Source organism: Mustela lutreola, chromosome 9 (assembly GCF_030435805.1).
Source record: "Mustela lutreola isolate mMusLut2 chromosome 9, mMusLut2.pri, whole genome shotgun sequence".
Classification (NCBI taxonomy): Eukaryota; Metazoa; Chordata; class Mammalia; order Carnivora; family Mustelidae; genus Mustela; species Mustela lutreola.
This window is the reverse complement of record NC_081298.1, coordinates 67,044,166-67,064,500: the sequence shown is the minus strand read 5'-3', so window position 1 is coordinate 67,064,500 and position 20,335 is coordinate 67,044,166. Positions and strand designations below refer to the sequence as shown.

General features: G+C 46.6%; 1 protein-coding gene across 8 annotated transcripts in view; it reads left to right on the top strand.

The window, feature by feature from the left end:
* PRKCE (protein kinase C epsilon) overlaps nt 1–20,335 on the top strand; it is a 536,368-nt gene that overhangs the window by 392,065 nt on the left and 123,968 nt on the right. For all 8 annotated transcript variants that reach the window (XM_059134569.1, XM_059134570.1, XM_059134572.1 and 5 more), the window contains one exon: nt 1,506–1,679. In XM_059134569.1, coding sequence (XP_058990552.1) covers nt 1,506–1,679 — 174 coding nt within the window. The remainder of the gene's footprint in view (nt 1–1,505; nt 1,680–20,335) is intronic.

Genomic DNA, 20,335 nt, shown 5'->3' with positions numbered 1-20,335 from the left:
CAAGTCAGACAGAGATCACAAGTAGGCAGAGAGGCAGGAAGAGATGGGGGAAGCAGGCTCCCTGCTGAGCAGAGAGCCCGATGTGGGGCTCGATCCCAGGACCCTGAGATCATGACCTGAGCGGAAGGCAGAGGCTTTAACCCACTGAGCCACCCAGGCGCCCCCATTTAGGTTGTTTTTTAAGAAGAATCACAGGCAGCGTCTAAGCCAGCGTTAAAGATTTTGCATTACGTGTGGGAGATGAACATTCCTCAGGAAGCGCCCTGAATTCCTTCTTGAAGCTTTTGAGTTACCGCTCTTGAGCCTGGCAGCTCACCCTGGAATACTGGGCTTAGGAGATCGTTGTTTAAAAGGAGGAAGACTTTTCACATTGTGGAGAAATGAGTGCAGAAATATCAAATGATAGGAAAACCTGAAGCTCAGAGAACTGGGCATGTGCTCTCTGGAGAAGGAGTCACATTCTAAGCATGAAGGCTACAGGACCACGAAGGCAGACCTGACAGATTTCGCTGCGTAAGGACAGGTGATCCTGTTTGCTGTCAAACAGAAGATCATCAAACAGGGTTAGACAAACCTTTGCAGAATGCCAAGTGTTAGTATCATTGTATACCAAACTTGCACAAATTCAAAAGCAAGTAGTATAAGATAATACATAGAACTAGACAGAGTTATCGTGAATATAAAACTGACAGTTCACACAAAAACAATTTAAGGAAAATTTTTTTTAAAAGTTCCATTGCAACTTAAAACAGTGTTGAGGTTATATTTCATACCCATTATATGAGCATAAATACTTTTTTCCCCCAAAAACACTTTTTAAGTGGAAGCCTCCAATGTGGGTACATTGCCATGAAACTAGAGCACCCCTCCATTCCCGGTGGCAGATTATTTTGTAAATCCTTTCTGAAACTCAAGAAATGTGCAAAATATTTAACCTCATAATCTACTTCTAAGAATGTCTAGCTTGAGGATATGGTCCAAAAAAAAAAAAAAGAAAGAAAGAAAGAAAAAAAATGGCATATAAAAACATGCTCAATCTAATTTATTCCTATAATACTAAATAATTAGGTTTTACTTAATTATCTAATACAAGGTAAAGGGTTAAGTAAATTGTAATATGTTTACTTCAGCTGAGTATAGGTAACCCTGATAATGATCATGACAATGTGGATGATGAATCCTTATTAATGTGAGTTAAAAATATTATTTGTGCAGTGCTGTAATTGCATGTATGATGCATGTGCATATGAAGAATTATTTCATAGATGTGTGTTGAACCTTTTTCTTTGCATGGGCCCTATGCTAGAGATGAAACATCAATAAAGGAATTATAGTAGCTCTATTAGGATGGGTAGTTTTTCTAAACATTTTTAATGTTATAGTGTTCAAAATGAAAGAAAAAAGAAGTTAGTTTTTAAAGCCTTTGGTATTGACTTTTGTTTTTACTTTTGATTCCTTGTGTGTGTAGATCGATGGCAGTGGTTTGCTTTTTGGATCCCTTGCAGGTCATGTTGGCAGAGCTGAAAGGCAAGGATGAAGTATATGCAGTGAAGGTCTTAAAGAAGGATGTCATCCTCCAGGATGATGACGTGGACTGCACGATGACAGAGAAGAGGATTTTGGCGCTGGCACGGAAACACCCATACTTAACCCAACTCTATTGCTGCTTTCAGACCAAGGTATGACTAAGAAGAAAATGGTGGGCCACCATCTTGGCATAGTGCTGTATAATGAGATGGCATCTTGATGTCAGATTTTTAAAAAATCAATTGTAGACCCTCTACAGTATTTTCTCATAGGCCTTGTAAAGTGGAATGGATTTTACCCTTGAAGAGATCAGGGTGTGTTGAACAGCATCGTCTTTTTTTAAGAGCATGGAATTTTCCCTTCAAGGCTGTGCTTGTGGAGGGATGAGAGGGCAGAATTCAACAATTTTTTGCAGAAGTAACTGGACAAAGCTAGTGTTTGCTCCTTGGAAAAACCAACAGGCATGGTTAGTCCTTGATCTGCTCCTAATTTTCTATTACTAGGCCAATCATTTAAGTAAGGTCCCCATTGCCTTCAGGTCGAATGAAAAAGCGTGAAGGCCACCCTAACCACTTCTGACTTGTATAATGTCCTAGGAGGCAAAGGCTGTGGACAAATGCTTACAATGCCCAAGCAAAATAGGAACAGAAGGTGGAGTTTTCAATTTACTGTGTAGGAGCCTGGGAACCAGAAGGTGGCAGTAAAGAAACGAAAATAATCTGTTAACTGCCTTATGGAGTCTGACCTATGAGTATCGTAACTGATTTTTTTAACTTAGTAAAGAAAAGAAGTGCCAACATTCTTCATGAAGCTCTTATTTTATTACCTCTTTTTGGGGAAAAAAGAAAGTTAAAGTCTTTGAGGATGACTTATAGGTCTGTAGCCCTTAGCTTCTTGAGAAGGCACAAGCAACTTTACCCAAAATTCTTCCCTGTGCCTTCCTAGAGCTTAGACAGTAAAGGGCGCCATCCTGGAGAGACGATCCCTTGCCCCTTGGCATACTCCCACCTCTACAGTCACTGCGATGACAGTCTTCCTCTTTGAATTCAACAATTTTTCATTTGCTCATTTGGCAAATTTTTACTTTAATTATATTTGATTGAATTCTTCCCATGTGCCAGGTGTGGAGATACAGTGGTAAAGCAAGGCCCAGTCCCTGAGAGTCTCTTTGGTACACTGTTTCTCAAAGGGTATTTCTCTGAACCCTCATCCCTCTAGGAACTCTTAAGCCTAAAGGACTCTATAGCCCATGGTTTAGGAAATTGCAGTCTGACTTCTTTTAGACTGTCTCAGCATACACTTGCTTATTAAAGTCCCTGAGGAGAATTACAATGGGACCAAAAAAAATTGTCTTCATTTAATCTAGTATTTCCCAATTATTTGTTCTCAAGCTCCACCCATACCACTGCTTACTTCACACTGAGAAACAATGGTCTAATGGCATTTCTCCTAACTCTCTGATCACTTAGGAGAATAAGGAACACCTTCTGAAAATCTGGAAATCCCTTTTCCAAACAAGCACAGGGCTCATCGGCAGTCCTTGTGTTGGACATGTTTTACATAATTCCCAATGTTTGTGGGTCTATGCATGTACGTGCACATATGCAGAGCCTAACATGAGAAAAACGGATCAATCATATAGTCCACATTCTTTTCTCTACTTTTTGCACCAGTGAGAAAATCAGATTTCATAGGAGTAGAAGTCCTTTGCTCATAAGACACTGTGTTTTGGCTGAGATGGACTTGGCATCTGGTCTCTGGAACTCCCACTGCAGTGGGACCTTGTCCTGATATCAGACTGATACTCTCTCTCCCTCTTGCCTGACCCAGAACAGTGCCTCTTCTGTGGGAGAACTTTCCCCTCTAGCCCCACCCCTAACTGGTAGTTGTCTCTTCCACTATCTGAGATAGTTTCCTGGGTAGGGAGCCACACTGATGTTTTTTCTTTGGACACATTGTCAAGAGGCCCTACGTCCTTGGGGAGCCACAGTGGAGGGTCAGCTTTCCTACACCTCTCGGTGATGAATAAGGAAATGAGTATCTTCCGTGTCAACAGTGTTCTCCTCTGTGTATTATAGAACATCAGTGCTAAGATTCCTCATTGCATGGAGCACAAATTGGTGTTAGTAACACCATGGATTTCCTTTATGGTAAAACAATAACCAAACTGACATGGAGATTAGGATCTGGGTGGCTAGAGAGTGGGGCTGGGGAGAGAAGGGATTTTAGTAGTTCAGAGATCCACTAAGTCTTTTTCTCAGGCTGATATCAGATAGCCACAGGTATAGGAGCAACTCTGTCCCACCTCGGCCATGCCACCATTGTGTGGGAAAACAACAGCACACCCCACTTTATACAACAGATATATGTTCATCTAACTTGTCAAAAGAGAATCCTATTTCAACCTCACCAAAGGACCTTAGCTTACTAATGAAAGCAGTCTTAGGAAAAATGCTTTTCTAAACCCCCACCTTCTAGAAAATGTGACTTTTCTTATGACAGCCAGTAGTCATGGTTTAAAGAGTAGCTATTATTCATTCATTTGACTATGAGGTAGGTGCTGGCTCTGGGCTTATCAGCAAAATGTGGAGGGGTTTGGTCCCTAAGTGCTAGGGAGTTTATATTCCTTCTGCAACCAACCAGCAGCAAAGAACATGGTGTGGGGTGTTCAAACAGAAGGCTCAGAGGAGGGGTGCTCTTGGGGTTTGGAGTAGGATGAGAGCTCAAGCCAGGCTTTGAGGAGGGGAGGACTGGGCCGCAGCGGGGCTGGGAGTGGGAACCAGGCTCACTCACCATAGCTCCTGTCCTGCTTTAGTTTCGCTTTTCCTGAAAAGAAAGGACGATTCCTCCGAGTTACCCTGAACCTGGTTTCAATGAAGACTCTAATATACGATTAAGGAATGTGAGATCTGATTGCAATCCTATTGAGATTTCTTTCCGTCTTGTTTTATTCTGATACACAAAGCAGCAAGAACCTTAAGTCGAGTTTAATTATTTTTAGGTGAGCCTTTGTTTTTTGGTGTGTAGGAAGAAAGGGCCCCCACAGAAACAAGCTTTGGGAACTTCCTGATGGTCTGCACATCGCTTCAGGCCACGTGCTACACGGCTGGTGGCCTGACAGGACTTAGATATGTGCGAGGTGTGGGTGCTTGTCTGGTGTGGCGGCCCCTGGCGATGACTGTGTACATCTGTCCGTGCCAGTCATGATGTCAAGTCATGAATCAGGTCTGGTCCCCACGGCCCCAAGGTATGGTTCAAGGGTGTTGATTTGGCCTTTTCTGTGTCGTGCCTACTTGCCATTGGCTCGTGTACTCTGATCGTTCTCCAAGGGGCCTGGAAGGAAGGAGAGCAAATGACCACCTCTGAACAAAAGCAGGGCAGGAGAGCAACAGTGGAGGGTGTTTGGGAGATGACAGTGAAATTCCTGCACCTGCGAGATCAGATGGTTGGTAGAGAGCGGAGGGGAAGACAGTCGACCCTCGGCCCACACAGGTTCGAACCGGTCCAATTACACATGGGTTATTTTCGAGACAGTACAGGACTATAAACATATCTCTCCTCTGCTTCACAGTTTTCTTAGTGACATTTTCTTTCTTCTGGCTTACTATATCATAAGAATAGTACGTGAGACCTACAAAATGTGTTAATCACTTTATGTTCTCAGGAAGGCTTCTGTTCAAGAGCAGACTATTGGTAAAGTTTTGGGGGGAGTCAAAAGTTATATGGGGATTTTTGACTATGCAGGGCTTGGTGCCTCATCTGCCACATTTTTCAGGGGTCTACCGTGATGTGAACCTGCTTCACTGGGCCGGGCACCCTGCTAGGCTCTACAGGTTATGGGCTCGGTCAAAGTCAGGGCTTAGGGCGAGGAGTGACTTCAGGAACTGCCTTTTTAGGCTTCTCCCTTGCCCACAGAAAGCTGGGAACGGGAGAGCCGCTGAGTGATGGGCTTGTTTTTGCTTTTGTTTTTGTTTTTGTAGTTAAAGGAAATGAAATTCTCAAGCATTTTTAGATTTTGTGTATGATTCCCTGTTGTGAAATCATCACTTCCGACTGGATCCCGTAAAACTTGTCTTGAGTAATTTCATGCATGATTTTTCCTCTTTAAAAATATTAATCTCTACCTCATCATCCCCATCCCCCAGCATTTGGCATTTCCCGCCAAGCCTGGGAAGCTCGCTTCTGGAGGGCTCTGCCTTTCTCAGCTGCTATAAAGGAAACAGAGGGCGAACTCCTGGAGAATCTCCTTTGGCCAGCCTCCCTTGCTGCCCTGGGGGAAACGCAGAATGGAAAAATCCTTAAAAAGCAACTGGAACCACTTTTCCAATGAGCTTTAATAATCTGTGTGAGTGTGGAGTGAGAACTACAGAGAAGGGGTGTTGACGGTGTAGGGAAAAATTACAGTTGCGAGGAACTCTGATGCTTACTTTGATCCTTAACTCTGCAACAGCAAACACAAAAGCAGAAAACAAAGTAAAAAATTTGGTCAATGATAGATTTTCTTTTTTTTTTGAAAGAGATGACTATGTCAGATTAGGTTGAAAAGAGCCAAGAAACCACTGAATGAAGTATGTCTCCTTAGTAAAAGCCTGTGCAGTCTGAAGCTGCCAGACGTGGAAGGTGCTGGAGGCGTTTTGATTGGATCTGGTGTCTCACAAAAGTAGATTGACACGTTCGGCACCACGAGTTGGTCTGTGGGTCAGACAGCCACCTGGAAATCAAGGTGCTATCAAATCCAACTAGCAGGGGGGACAAACTTCATGCTCTTGAGGAAGGATGGGCTGAGGCCTGTGGAGGGCTGGTGGGGATTGAGAGAGAGGGAGAGGGAGAGCGAGAGATATAGAGAGAGAGGGAGGGAGGGGGAGAGAGAGAGAGTGAGTGTGTGTGTGTGTGTGTGTGTGTGTGTGTGTGTGTGGTATTTGTTGGGGGGGTTGGGGAGAGGTCGGTAGGACAAGCCCCAGCCAGTCAGAGGAGATAAGAATTTCCACAATCAAGCAAGGTTTCACAGAGAAAGACCTTCAGGTCTTGAAGCCCTAGGTTACTTTCTGCCTGATGAAACAAAAGGTTATAGAGTTAATTAACATTCACATGCCCCCAGGTCAGAGACATATGCCTGTCGGCTCTTTATCTGCGATGCTGCTGCCTCTTTGCCTCTAAGGAAACCTTGCATTTGATAGGACAGGACAGTTGGTTTTAAAAATACCTTCACTTTCATCACCCCTTGCCCCTGTTCCTAAACATCTCGGTGAGGCAAATATGGTCACCATCTTTTTCAGATGGGAAACTGAGGCCCAGCAAGGCCTTACACTGGACTGTACTAGAATTCAGATTGGAATGGAGATTTCCTGGTGGCCCTTGCTCACACATTATTCTGTCTGGGCTCCTTCCTGCTGTTCAGATCAACTACTGCAGCTAACCTCGTCTCAGAACCCTCTCCCCATCTCTGTTTGCTGACACACACAGGAGAAGGGGTCTGAAGATGATAGCTCTGCTTTACCTGGACTCAGTGAGACAGGCATAAAAAAAAAAAAAAAAAAAGCCCCCCCCCCACCTAAGCTGGCAAGTGTAGCAGGATCCATTAGACCGTTTCTGGAAGTGTAAGAGAGAAGCGAGGAGAAATAGGACTCGGGCACAGGAATTACGGATCCTTCTCTAGTTAATCGTGTAACATCCAGACAAACCCATTGTGTGTTCAAAATATCCCATGTGTTCAAAATATCCCACGTTGAATACACCTAACCTACCAGACACAATGTCTTAGTCCTCCTGACCTTAACCGTGCTCTGGACACTCACGTTAGCCAGCGGTGGGGCAGAGTCCCCTAATACAAAGCCTCTCTCCCGGTAGACTGGTGACTGTCTCCACTGACTGACTGAATTCTGTACTGAAGTGGGAAAACAGAATGGTTGTTTGGATCCTGATTGGTTTTAAGTGCATGGGTTGTCGGTCCTCGTAGTCCTGTGGCTGAGTGGGGACTGGGCGGGGCTCAGTGCCATTGCCCGGTTCAGAAGAGGGTACTGCATATTGCTAGCCTGGGAAAAGGGCAACATTTGAAGTATAGTTTCCACTGACTGCATATTGCTTTCAGATCATTATAAAAAATAATGATAATCCTAAATTGAACCATTGGAAGTCAGAGACCATCTGTAGGTCCAAAATGGGCTGCAGTAGGATGAGTTTCTCACCCTTGTCCACTCAGCCATCCCTTATTGAGCATCCACTGTGTGCATGCCATGGGTGTCATCGGGCCATGCACCTGCCGAGGGAGCTCATGGTGAACCAGGTAGTTGTTTCCCGACCTCATGGAATTTGAGGCCTCACTGGAACACTTTTATCATGCCACAGTGTGGAAGGAGCTGACCTGCATCTTCTGCACAGAACTCATTGCTTTGTTTTCTCTGAGAAACTGCTATCCTTGGCTCTTAAAAAAATAATATTTAATTTTTTATCACAAAGAATTTTTGTCAATTGTAGAATAATTGGAAAATTCGCCAAAGAAAAGCCCGCAGAAAATAAGAATGATTCTAATGACCGGTCGCATTTTGATGTATTTCGAGTTTAACAGTGGTTATCTGCTTCTACATCTGTATTTATAAGCTTGACGTCAGGCTCAACATGAGGAACAGTTTCACCAGGGCATATGGTGTCACGGTTCCTGCTATGACTAAAGATCCATCAATCCAAAGATTTCTGAGGTTTCTACCCTATTTAAGGGCTTCTTGTGGAAAAACGCTGCGTTTGGAAAGTGCCGGTGACTCACCAGTCCATACGTGGCTTCATGTGGATATGATGTCAGCAATACCTGAACCAGAACGCGCTGCCCGGGGACAGCTCTCACTTCTCTGCACAGAACTGGCTCTTTTCGCTTTTCTCTGTAATGTCAGCTTGAGTGCGAGCTGTAAGCTGTCTGCTTGATGCTGATGTAGGGCAGAAAGGTTTTACAAAGCTTCGACATTCTGCACGTGCGCATGCGTGTTTGTCTAGTAGCTACTGTGCATCACCAAGGAAGGTACTTGTGCATTCTCATAAACTAGTTGCATATTCTTCTCTCTCCTTTTCTTAGAGTGGGAGAGGAGGGTACAGCAAAGGGAGAGAAAGATTCTTAAGCAGGGCCCACACGTACTGGGGAGCCCAGAGAGGGGCTCGATCTCACGACCCCGAGATCATGACCTGAGTCAAAATCCAGAGTTGGACACTTAACTGACTGAGCCACCCAGGTGCCACTATTAGCATGGTCCTCTAAGCTGTAGGTCTCAAAGTCGGTTTTATGGAGGTGCTCTGTGTGCGTGTGTGTATGTGTGCGAGCACGTGCATCTGGACTCCCAGATCCCGGGCATGCTGTGGCAAAATGGCCCTCACTCTCCTCCTTTCCTCTGTCGGGAGGAGCCCCACTTCTAACTGCCTCATACACAAGTAAGATATCGTTTGAAGAAAGAATCTCACCTAAAAACCCCACGGTTTAAAACCACTGTAAGTTCCAAGAGTCTGGAGGAAATCTTGCTGCTTTTTACCTACCCGTATGTAATCTGATGTATACAGACAGCAGCAGTGCCTGAGGCTTCCATTACAAATGTCCTTCTGTTGTTAAAATGGGCACATTCCTGAGATTTAGGTTGAGATGGACTTTTTGGAAGCAGATTTCTCTCTCGTAGTCTCTGTGAGTGCTGTCTCTAAATTGGTTGGATGAGCGAGAGACCTGTTTGGAGAAAAGAGTGCCTTGAAGCATGTTCTGTACACCACTTTGGCTCACTGAGGAAGGCTTCCCACCAGAGAGAAAGATCAAGAGAGAAAGAGAAGTAGATGGAACTTGAGCAGGATATGACCCTGCTCCGACGATGAGAAAGTTGGTGACAAGGGTCTGCTCTGTGCCAGCAGGTGCCAGTGGCAGATGGCAGGGAGCGCGACTCTTAAGTTCAAGGAGAGGAGCTACAATAGACGCCTGTCAGCAACTAAGAGTAAAGACAGGAGGTGATGAGGAGGGGAGAGGCCTCCACTGCACGAGCACCTACTCCGTGGCCAGCCTCGTGCACGAACTCACATAATAAATCTTACACAAGCTTCTTGGAGTGTGGTGCCGCCGCCATCTCTGTGGGCAGATGAGGAACAGGTTGGGGTGCTCAGCCACTCGGCCAGACTCACACAACTAGCTAGGGGCCGGAGCTGGCACTCAGACCACCCTCACATGCTGTGGGTGAGAAGGGCCTCCGGGGAGGAGGATGGGTGGTGTGGGTGCCTTGTGGGGGAGTCTCTGGGTGGAGGGGGAGGAGCAGAGCCCAGGGAGCTGCAGGGAAGGGGGTGGTTTACAGGCACAGACTCCCAGTGTAGGGAGAGCAATGACCGTGCTGGGCAGGAGGCCCCCAGCGGGAGGGCCTGAGAAAGGTCTGTTCATGAGGAGATCCCGGCTGCGCTGTGGACTTCTTACAACGGTGGCGAGGAGTTTGGGCTTATTCTGGAGGGAAAGTTTTCCTTGGAGGTCTTATAGGAGGTGAGGATTCACAAGCACAGTGTGGCAGCTCCATGGGGCATGGGTGAAAGGGAGAAAGGGACAGTAGAGGTGCCAGAAAGAGGCTGTTTCCATAACCCCCATGCGTCCAGAGGCAGTAGGAGGTATCTTCTGAAGGCAGAACTGCCACAGGTCATTTGCTGTCTCCTGAGCATCTAAAAAGGCTGGCCCACTTGGGAAGAAAGCAGACGGCTCCATTTGATACTCTGGAAAGAAAATACGGATGGGGTAACCCTGGCCTGATGAGAAACGTGGACTTAGATCACTACCCATCAGGTTCAGTGACCAGCGCCCTTCCCAGGTGTCCTTTGCTCACAGTCGACTGGGGATACAAGGATCAAATTTAAATAAAAAGTTTCATCTTAAAATCTGACACCAGAGGTCCAGGCCCTCAAACCCATTCTCTAAACAAAGCCAGTTTCCTCAGTGGTTGACGTCAGAACTCCTGCCTCCGTCCAACACCATCTGTTGGGTTTCAGGATTTACTTTTTTTTTTTTTTTTAAGTGTGTCTATTTTTAGATTCATATTGAATTTTGTTAGTGGACTGATGTTGTTTTCCACACGGGGCGTTCTGTAGATGCCAATCTATTGAGATTACTCAGCTTAAGCAATAGGCTTTCCTCATATAACCTGAACTCTTTGTTCTAGTGATCTCAGATGCTTCAGACAGCCCTGCTTGGCCCTTAATGCTTTGATTTTGAGATCTTGCCAAGTGGTGGGTATGTCCCATGCAGCTCTTTGCGTGTGTTTGGGCCCTGTTCATTTGTAGGGAAAATGGGATCTAGGAAAGAAGGCACTGTGAGTGAGGAAACGCTGGTTCTTGCTCCGGTTCTGCCACCAAAGCTTACTGTGGGATATTTCTCAGGGCACTGGTTGCCTCATTCATAGTAAAAGCTGGGGGAGGACACAGAGATGGAGATAGACAATGTGATCTGTAAGATTCTGAAGGTCTCTGAAACTGCGACTCACCAGGGACCATACAGACCATTCCGGACTTGCTTGTTGCTCATGTGAGTGAGAGAAAAACAAGGGTGAAATAAGTGAACCCCAGGGCTTCTATTCAAAGCTTGATTCAGTACATGCTTCCTTCTATCTTGATCAAAGGCTTTGTGTTCACAAGGCTGCCCTTCTACATTGGGGTTCCAAATTCAGACCAACTCTTTTTTTTTTTTTTAATTATTTATTTATTTGAAGACAGAGATCACAAGTTGGCAGAGAGGCAGGCAGAGTGGGGGAGAAGCAGGCTCCCTGCTGAGCAGAGAGCCTGATGTGGGGCTCGATCCCAGACCCTGAGATCATCACCTGAGCTGAAGACAGAGACTTAACCCACTGAGCCCCCCAGACCTACTCTTAATGACTAATGGTCTCACATCAGAAGAACTACCAGGAGGTATTACAGTTGTCCCATTCTAACACAGTTTCTGATACACAGCAGGCACAATAAATTTTAGCTTCTGCTTATCCAGTTAGCAATTTCAATATCCTTTACAAAGACAGACCGAAAACTGGACAGAGAGATTTGTCATGCTTCGTTTGCCTATAAACATGACCTCTCCTGACCAGTTGGCCAACTGTTCATGAAACCAAGTTAAAAAACCATTGTTGGTAGATTTGAGCCCCGGGCACAGTAGCTACAAGAGAAAATACGTATTACCTATCCCCTAACCTGAGCCCAGATGATCCTTGTCGATGGCTATGGCCCATTCTCTTAATTCATCTAGTCCTTCTCACAAGTATATTAGGAGGGAGAGCATCAAGTAAGAGATGACTGAAAGCCATCATTTTAGAAGTCAATGTTCAATAGAAGGTGAATGCTTTGTTTTATCCTTTTTCTTAATTATTGTCTTAATGGTAAAATTTAATACATTTAGAAGTGTAATGAGTTAATGTGCGAGGAACATGTCTTTGGTTGTGTGTCCCTAGGAGCTAAGTAGTTCATCCTTCTGACTGTCCAAGCCATAGCTTGAACTAGGTCAGTGTGAAGGTGGCTTCTGCAAATCTCCCCTGATTGCTTTGTTTCATCCACAAGATTCTAGGGAATTCTTGCTGGACCCCTTTGTCTCCTTCCTGTCACTGAGCTGGTGGGCAGAGGGGAGTCACATCCTGGGGCTCCCTCCCCAATGTGGGAGGAAGAGGTTACTGGTTCCAGTAAAGAACATCTTGGACCCAACTGCCCTTCTGATGGTTTGTCTTTGGAGGCTGCTGTTGTTTGAGAAATGAGGGCGGGGGTCCTTTAGGTGGGCTAGTCATCACCTTCCATTTCAGGGCCGTCCTTGGCTTAATTATGACAAGCCTTGCAAAAATTTCTATAGGGCTCTTATTCCAGGTTCAGTTTCAAACAAATCTGTTGACTCATTTAGTTTCCAAGTCAACCCTCTGAGGTAGACCTCTTATCCCAAAGACAGGTCACACAGCTGGAAGTGGCAGAGCCTGGAGATATATATATATATATATATTTGTTTTTTCTAGGTGTGATTGTTATATATTTAGGTGTGATTGTTCACCTTACAAAAGCAAACTCCCTTTATCAAATGTTTACCAGGTGATTCACTAGCAAACACCTTGGGTTGACGAGATCCATTTGGATTTGCCAGATGGAGGGGCTGACGTGTGGAGTCATTAAAACCATCAGCAGTTAGTCCCAGGGAAGGTCAGACACACGGAACACGGGCCATCAGCCAGAGGGGAAGTGTCCTGCTTTGGTATAATGGTAGGCAGCCAGTATCTCTTCAATACCTGGTAATGTCTTCAGCTTAATAGCAGGTATGCTAGTGATAGGGGGAAAAAAAATACAGTCCTTGTCCAGAGACTTTTTCTAGTCTGCCTAGGAGGTAAGACTAGCACAGGTGAACCAGAGAATGAAGTCTGTGCAAAAATGAATGCTGCAGAAATTATCTTAGAAAGTCCAAGAAAGAAGAGGCATGAGTGGGGTCGGGCAGCAGGCACGTTCCTGTACACGGGAGAGTCAGCCGTCTCACATGTGAAGGACTTTGTCACAGGAGGAAGAGCCCGGGGTCCCATTTCCATTAGGAGTGTGGTGGTAAGCCCATCTACGTCAACGGGATTGGCTCCGTGTGGTCATGTCATTCCGTGACAAGGAACGAACCTCGTCTGAGACCAATCTGGATGTTTATGTCATTCAGGTCCTCCCATCCAGCTGCCCTCCTCCCCCTCATCCCAACCTGCCCCGCCAGTGTTGATCTCTGCAGGTTTAAACCACATTAATAGGAGGGGAGACGAGCCTCTGGTCTTGGGAACTGGAGAGAGCCCGGCATGCTGGCACCAGGTCAATATAGGGGGGGCGATGTCTTGTGTGTGCCGCAGGCAGGAACAGACTGGGTCCTTCCCAAAACTTAAAAAATGATACGTACATGCCCGTGGCTCAAAAACTGTGTGATTCCTGTGCATCTGTATCCCCAGAAGGATGAATTCTCTTCAGCTCTTTGAGCTCCTGGTTAATTCCTGATTCCCAGAGACACTAAGTTCAGTATAAAATACAGACACTCTAATGCTCCATAAAATACAGACACTCTAATGCTCCTTCCTGCTCTGTAGAAAATTATGTGAACAGTTTGCAGGATGGTGAGAGAAAAAGCCCATTCAATCCAAATGGGCATTTTTGCGGGAGGAAAAAAATAGAGGGCTTTGAGAACACCTACAGAAATTATTCAAAGGCTATAGGAAAGACATGAAACGTAAAGTCCTATTCCATAAAAAGGTGCATTTAGTCTTCATCAGTGTAAGTAAGGGCAAGAGCAGGAGTGTGAACCATTGGGCAAAAACAGAAAGAAACACAGAATGTGCAAAAATATTAAGAATTTGGTACTCGACAGGGGGAAGCCTTCTTTTGGAAGAGGGTGTCATTTGGAAGGTCCAAACGCATTTCTTTGATCTTTGGATCTACCAAAAAATGGGATTTTTCTGTAAGGAAATTATATTTGAATTAGATAGGTGAGGAACTAGCCATTGCATATGTGAGTATGGCAGATGATTTTCATGCAAGGGAATGGGAGTAGAATTAATAGGTTTAGTTGCTGTGTCATTGATATCATAGGGAGAATGTTCAAGGGATGCTTTCTAAGGGAGCTTTTAAAAGACAGAGTGAGTCCCTCTTAAGAGTGGAGACCCGAGGGTGTGTGGGTGGCTCAGTCATTAAGTGGCTGCCTTTGGCTCAGGTCATGTTCCCAGGGTCCTGGGATTGAGGCCCACATCAGGCTCCCTGCTCAGCAGGAAGCCGGTTTCTCCTCTCTCACTCCCCCTGCTTGTGTTCTCCCTTTCTCTGTGTCTCTCTCTGTCAAATAAATAAATAGATAGATAGATAGATAGATAGAAAGAAAGAAAGAGTGGAGACCCGAGCTATAAGAGCTGGTGATTGAAAGAGAAGGACATGCAGACAGAAGATTCAGGTCCCGGAAAGACACATGTAGCATGTTGCATTTATAGAAAGTCCCCACACAGAAACAACAACAGCAAAGAATATATTCTTCAGAGAGACACACACAGTGATGAAACTATAAAGAAAAGCAAGGCAGTGGTTACCCTTACCCCTGGGGAGGAGAGGGTGAGGAGGGCTGCTGTCAGGGAGGTTTGAAGGGGCTGCTGAGGACCAGCAAACATTTTCTCTTTGTCAGGTTGCATCATGACTCAAAGGGGGCTTGTTTTATTTGGTTATTCTTTAAAATGCCTCTACTTTATATATCCTTCCGTAGGTATATTTTATAATTAAAGGGGGGAAAGGGTAGAACAAGATTATGACAGTATCCAAACTACCATAGATGTTAACATTTCAAGTGGTCATATCCCCCCTCCCCCAAGAAATATTCTCCCTGTAGTAAGAGCTGAGCTGAGCTGGAGGACAATGTCTGCCTATTATCATTTTGCCACCATAGTCTTGATTTTCCTGTTGTCTTTGGCAGGGAGGTCTGTCTCAAGGACAGGAAGTGTGGCAGCTGGTCACATGGTTGGCTTAGCTGGAAGGATAAAGCACAGTCCCTGTCTCCTTCCCAAGACCAAGGCCAAGATGGGGCTGAAAGCCCAGGGTTATCCCAGGTGGAATGCTGGCCTGCCTTTAGCCCAGCCTGGGGACGCACAGTCCGAGAATTCTTAAGGGGTAGCCTAGCCGAGCCGTGCCCTTTCGGCACGCGGCTTTGATTAGGGGAGAAATCTCTCCTAGTTTCCACAACTTTGACGTTTCTCAGCATTTTTTTAAACCATGTTTTATAGCTGAGAAGAGTGGTCAAACATTTCATTTGGCACTTTATATTATGAAAACCAGAGACCTCTTTCCATTTTCCATCCACAAAATTTTGTGATAAATTAACTCTCTTTGGGTGCTGTTTACGCACATGTTCTTTCTTGATTCTGACACATCTTCTGTGGAGGACATGCCCTTCCTCTGTCGCCCTCTCTTGTGCCTACCACCAGTTTTCATGTAGCTTCCCTCCCTGCCATCACCAGCAGCGAACATTTACAGAATGTTTTCTAGAATAATCGTTTTCTAGAATGTTTTCTAAAATAATAGCAGCTGGCATTTTGACAGTACTTCTAGATACCCATCATTTTTAAAAGCTCCTTGCGTATACCAATTGATGATGCTTGCAGAGGATGTATGAGGTAGGTCTCTGGAGATACAGGAGGACCTTTCCCCAGTAGTACACAGCCCATAAGTGATAGAACTGGGATTCGAGACCAGACAGTTCCCCCCTCCTTTGTGTGCTCACCACTCCACCGAGCAGCCTCAGGTCGTATGCTAAATTCATAGGTGTGATTTACTCTCACCACACCTCTGACAGCTTTCCTGTTTCCCCATTCTACAGATAAGCATACTGAGGTTCAGAATATCACTTGACGCAGTGTTGAACAGCAGAGGGAGCCACAAAAGTGGGTTGGAGATGGGACTTTGAGGATCTTGTTTATTCATTGCCTGCCCCCCCCCCCCACCAATTCCTTCACCCCTCCGCCCAACTCCCTGTCACTCCAGGGAGGAATACGAGTCCTCCCCGTCCCCCACCTAATTCCATGGTGAGAGACTCCTGTGACAGGAGGAAAGAGCAGATCCTGGAGCGAGGGTATGAGCAAGCCTGTTCTTGTGTTGCTAATTGCTCGAACATCATGGAAAGGATTTTGTCTTATTATGGGTTTTTTGTGGGAAAGTTTTCCTACAATGCTGGCTGACTCCTGGGCCTCAAAGTAAACAACTACATCACTCTGTAGAGAGCTTCAGGAAAAAGGAAACTGCAAGAAAATATCAAGTCCTCAGGCTCCCTCGCTCCCTCTCTCTTTTTAAAATATAAGCAGGGGAAATGACGTTTAGGGGGATTTGCTGGGGTCCTTGTCGCAGAAAGCTTTGTGAAAAATGACCCCCTTCCCAAGCCGCGTATTTGAGCCAATGTTTCCCACACTGGGCATTCATCTCAGTGCCCTGGCTGTCATGTCAGGAGGCAAGTCCCTCCACAAAGCTTGGCTGGGAGATTCTGTAAGCCCACTGGAAAGTTAAGCACCTTCTCATTAGGAACTGGTGAAAAGTCATCATTTGCAAAACCTCTGGGTGTTTGAGGGGGGTGACCAGCTGACTGATCTCTGTGGTCCTTGTATCCTTGGGGTGGGGGGAGGGGAGATGGGCAGGCTAACTTCTGTCTTCGGATCTAAGAATGTGGACCATATTCTAGGCAGGCCCCATATACTTGGAGAGGGTAAGGATGCACTCAGACACAGCAGACTTGCCAAAAAACGACCTCATTTTCTTACCAGTCCCTCAGCCATAAATCTCCTGTGGAGGCATAATGTCTGTGTCCTTTACACACCCCCACGAGGACTCTCCAGAGAGCCTTTATCGTTGTCTAGTCAGACTTCAGCATTTCCTGTCATCCCGGAGCTCCTGAGGGACAGTGGTATTGAGCAGTGGGGGTAAGAAGAGGGTCAGAAGACACAATTGTCAGAATGGCCCATGGGCTCTTCCAGCTGTGCACCCAACCTGGAGTTTCTCTCCCATCAGTGTTCCTTCTGAAAAGCAGCAGCATCTTCCGGGGGTGACTGGGGGATGTGACAAGATGTCGAGTTGCTGCTACCTTTAGGATCATTGATATCAGGGTCTCCAAGAGTTGCTGCTAGGATGACCCTTTTCTGCAGCAGACTGTAACTGCACCCCAGCAAAAAGGAGTTGTCCCCTAAAATGACCGTACCCCCTTCCTGCTTCCTCTTACTCCGGCACGATGCGAGACAGTCCGTGTCTTCCTGTCCCACAGATTCTAGGCTCCCTGCCCTCTTTGTCATCCGTGAAATCCGTTCCTTCTCCTTGAGAATGATTTTCACTTTGTGTTCCCTTTCTGATAGATGGGATCCACTCTGGGGTGTGTATCTTGCACTTGTTCAGTCATTCGTTACCTGTAGGGCATCCCATGTTTGAGCTGCCTCCTGGTGAATGACAGAACAAGCTGCATGTCAGTTGCATTTAGGCTTCCCCAAATGCTGGTTTGGGTAGTAACAGGAGTGACAGATTCTAATATGATGAGCACTTTGATTTTAACATGAATCGCTCACGGGAAGAGTTTGACAAATAGATCAGAGGAGCTCGCCCACTTTGCCATGCTTTTCTGCCCCTGGCCCACACAGAACAGTGTCCTTCGCAGATCACAGCCTGCCCTTCCTGCCAGAGTTCTGGGCACTGCCATGCGAATTTCTGCCTTTCCGCCTTCTCCCTTTGCCTTGGCCCCTTCTGTGAACCCTCTGATTCTTCTGGAATCATTAGCATTGATTAATTACTCATCACTAGCCACCCAGCACGTCCTGCGTGACTAGCTATTAGATGAGTATGCACAAGTGTCTTCTCTCCCCAAACCAACTCTAAGCATCCAAAGGCCAACACACTTTTCTACCCCTTCCTGCTTTTCTTGTGTATGTGTGTACACATGTGTGTATTTAGGAAAAGCCAGAGGAAGTGCTCAGTAAATGCTTCCTGTGTGAAGGTGGTGTGACTGCACCCAGCAAGGATGGCAGGAATTAAAATCACATTGACCTGCCACTGATGGGCAGCCGCCTCCTCCCGCTTTCAGCACACAGCTGTGGACTCCTGAGCACAGCGTCCCAGCCTTTGCAGCCCCTGCGGACTGAGGGCACCTAACACAGCAGAGAACACGCAGAGCGGCCCTCATTTTGCTCAGGCATTTGGTTTTCAGAGACCTATCGTTTTGTTGATGTTTACTTTAACTTCTAGCAAAGCCCTAAGCCTTGGCTGCCTCCCCTGCAAAGCGGAGGGAACGATGCTCCCTTCAAAGGGCTGCCGTGAGAAGTGCGCGGGGCCACGTCCGACCTTTATCGCGGTGCCTGCAGGTGCATGGAGGCAGGCGGCTCCTCGGCGGCTTTGCAGAGTCCTCTGTTGGCTACTCCCCTCCATATACCTTCCCCAAACCCCTGAGCTAGGCAGGGCGGTGGATATTTTCCTTGGAGAGACGAGGAAACTGGCCCAGATCAGCGAGGGGTCTTCTCAGGGGCTCGTCATTCACGAAGAGCTGGGGCTGCAACGGAGATGTTTCTGTGATCACTCGGGGCTCCCCCACCTGGCAGCGTGCATCTTGGGGGCACTGGGGAGAGAGCACAACCTTCGTCTGCAGAATGAGCCACAGCACCTGGCTTCTGACTACCCCTCTGCTCTTAGAATGGACGTGAGTTTGCTGGCGAGACTGGCCCTCGTTATGGTCAAGCCACTTCTTAGGCCCCAGGCGTCTGGAAACCTCTTCTCTGCTGGCCTCCAGCAGTAGGATTCATTCAAGGTTACCATGTATTTTTCTTGCATCCCAGTTATCCCAGAAAGTTCCAGGAGGACTTGAGAGTTTTTATGGGCTGGGCTTGGAAAACACCCAGGCAGTGATGGGCTGTTGATGCTGGAGTCAGACTGGCTACACAGGCCGTGATTTATAGAAAGCCCTGGAACCCTAGAGGCTCCTGATAGGGAGGCCAAGAGAAAGGGATGAAGTGTCTTAACCCTCTCTGTAATTTCCTCATTAAGGGTGACTCTAATTAGTCTTGGGTAGAGTTTCTCTTCCAAGTGTGTGCTTTTGGGGATATTAATGCAATTTCATGTTTTCCGGCGGAGACTTCCAAGTCTGCAACCTGCCAGTGTTTTCATCTGTGAGAAAGGAACTCCGCCAGGAATGCATCATGTACTGGAAACAGGAAAGTATGGAAAATGAAGTATCTATCCTCAGCACTGCTTCTAAAGGTCAAGGTTTCATTTATAGTCCTGGAGCCATCTAGCCGGAGGAGAAAGGCCCATTCTCCTCTGTGATCAGCGGGAATAGTGTTGAAGCGTGGATCAGATGGCCCCCACTCATGAAGCAATGACAAGAAATCTACACATAGTATTTACAAACATTGTTCATTTCTGGGAGGGATTAGCTAGGAGAAAAGGTGAACCAAACGTTCGAGACGGACTTAGGCCTGTCACTTTGGTCTGTGGGATTGGTGTCTTTCCAGCACAACATTTCGGGGAGTGGGGGGTAAGAGAAGGGTCAGGGAGCCACTCCTCATCCTTTTTTTCACTAGATGTCATGGTGGGAGACCCATTTGGTCTCCAGGGCAGAGAGCCCAGGGACCTGGACATTACCATCCAGTTATCCAAACTGGTTAGTGCCCCTCCCTATGTCAGGGTCCTTGAATACTGGCGTGGATTGCATCTCGCAGGGAGCTTGTTAAATGATAAATTATAGGTCCTGTCTCTGGGGATTTAGACTGATAGGGCTTTTTTTTTTTTTTTTTTTTTAAATGCAGTGTGGTCTCTGACAACACTTAGAGAAACAGCACCATAGTGCCACAGCCACCTACTGTTGGGGAAGGCTGGCCTTAAAGTCAGTTGGCAAGTGACTGCCCTAGACACTGTCCCAGGTCCTGCTGGGATTTACAAGAGATTCACATGCCATGAGCCTTACTCTTGAGAGTTGCATGGAAGAGAGGGAGTGGACAGGGCAGGATTGGGCAGACTCAGATGCTGGACTGCCAGAGGGCCTCCAAGAGGGCTGGAGAGTTGGGGCCTGCTGAGCAGGGGTGGTGGGGCTCCAGCTGAGCTCAGAGGACAGAAGTATCTGCCCAGGGTTCTCTGAGGGGAAAGAGAGTGTTTCTGAGGAGGGGCTGCCGCTGTGAAGGCCGCCTGGAGGTGGATATTCCACCAGTGTGAAAGCACACATTTCAGTTTTGTACAAGTTATGGGCTCCGTGGGCAGTGGCTGAAGCTCGCGGAAATCTGGTGTCCGTGGACCTGGGTTGGGTGCCAAGTTCCGGCAGAGGCCCCACCCACCATGAGCAGGTGGGTAC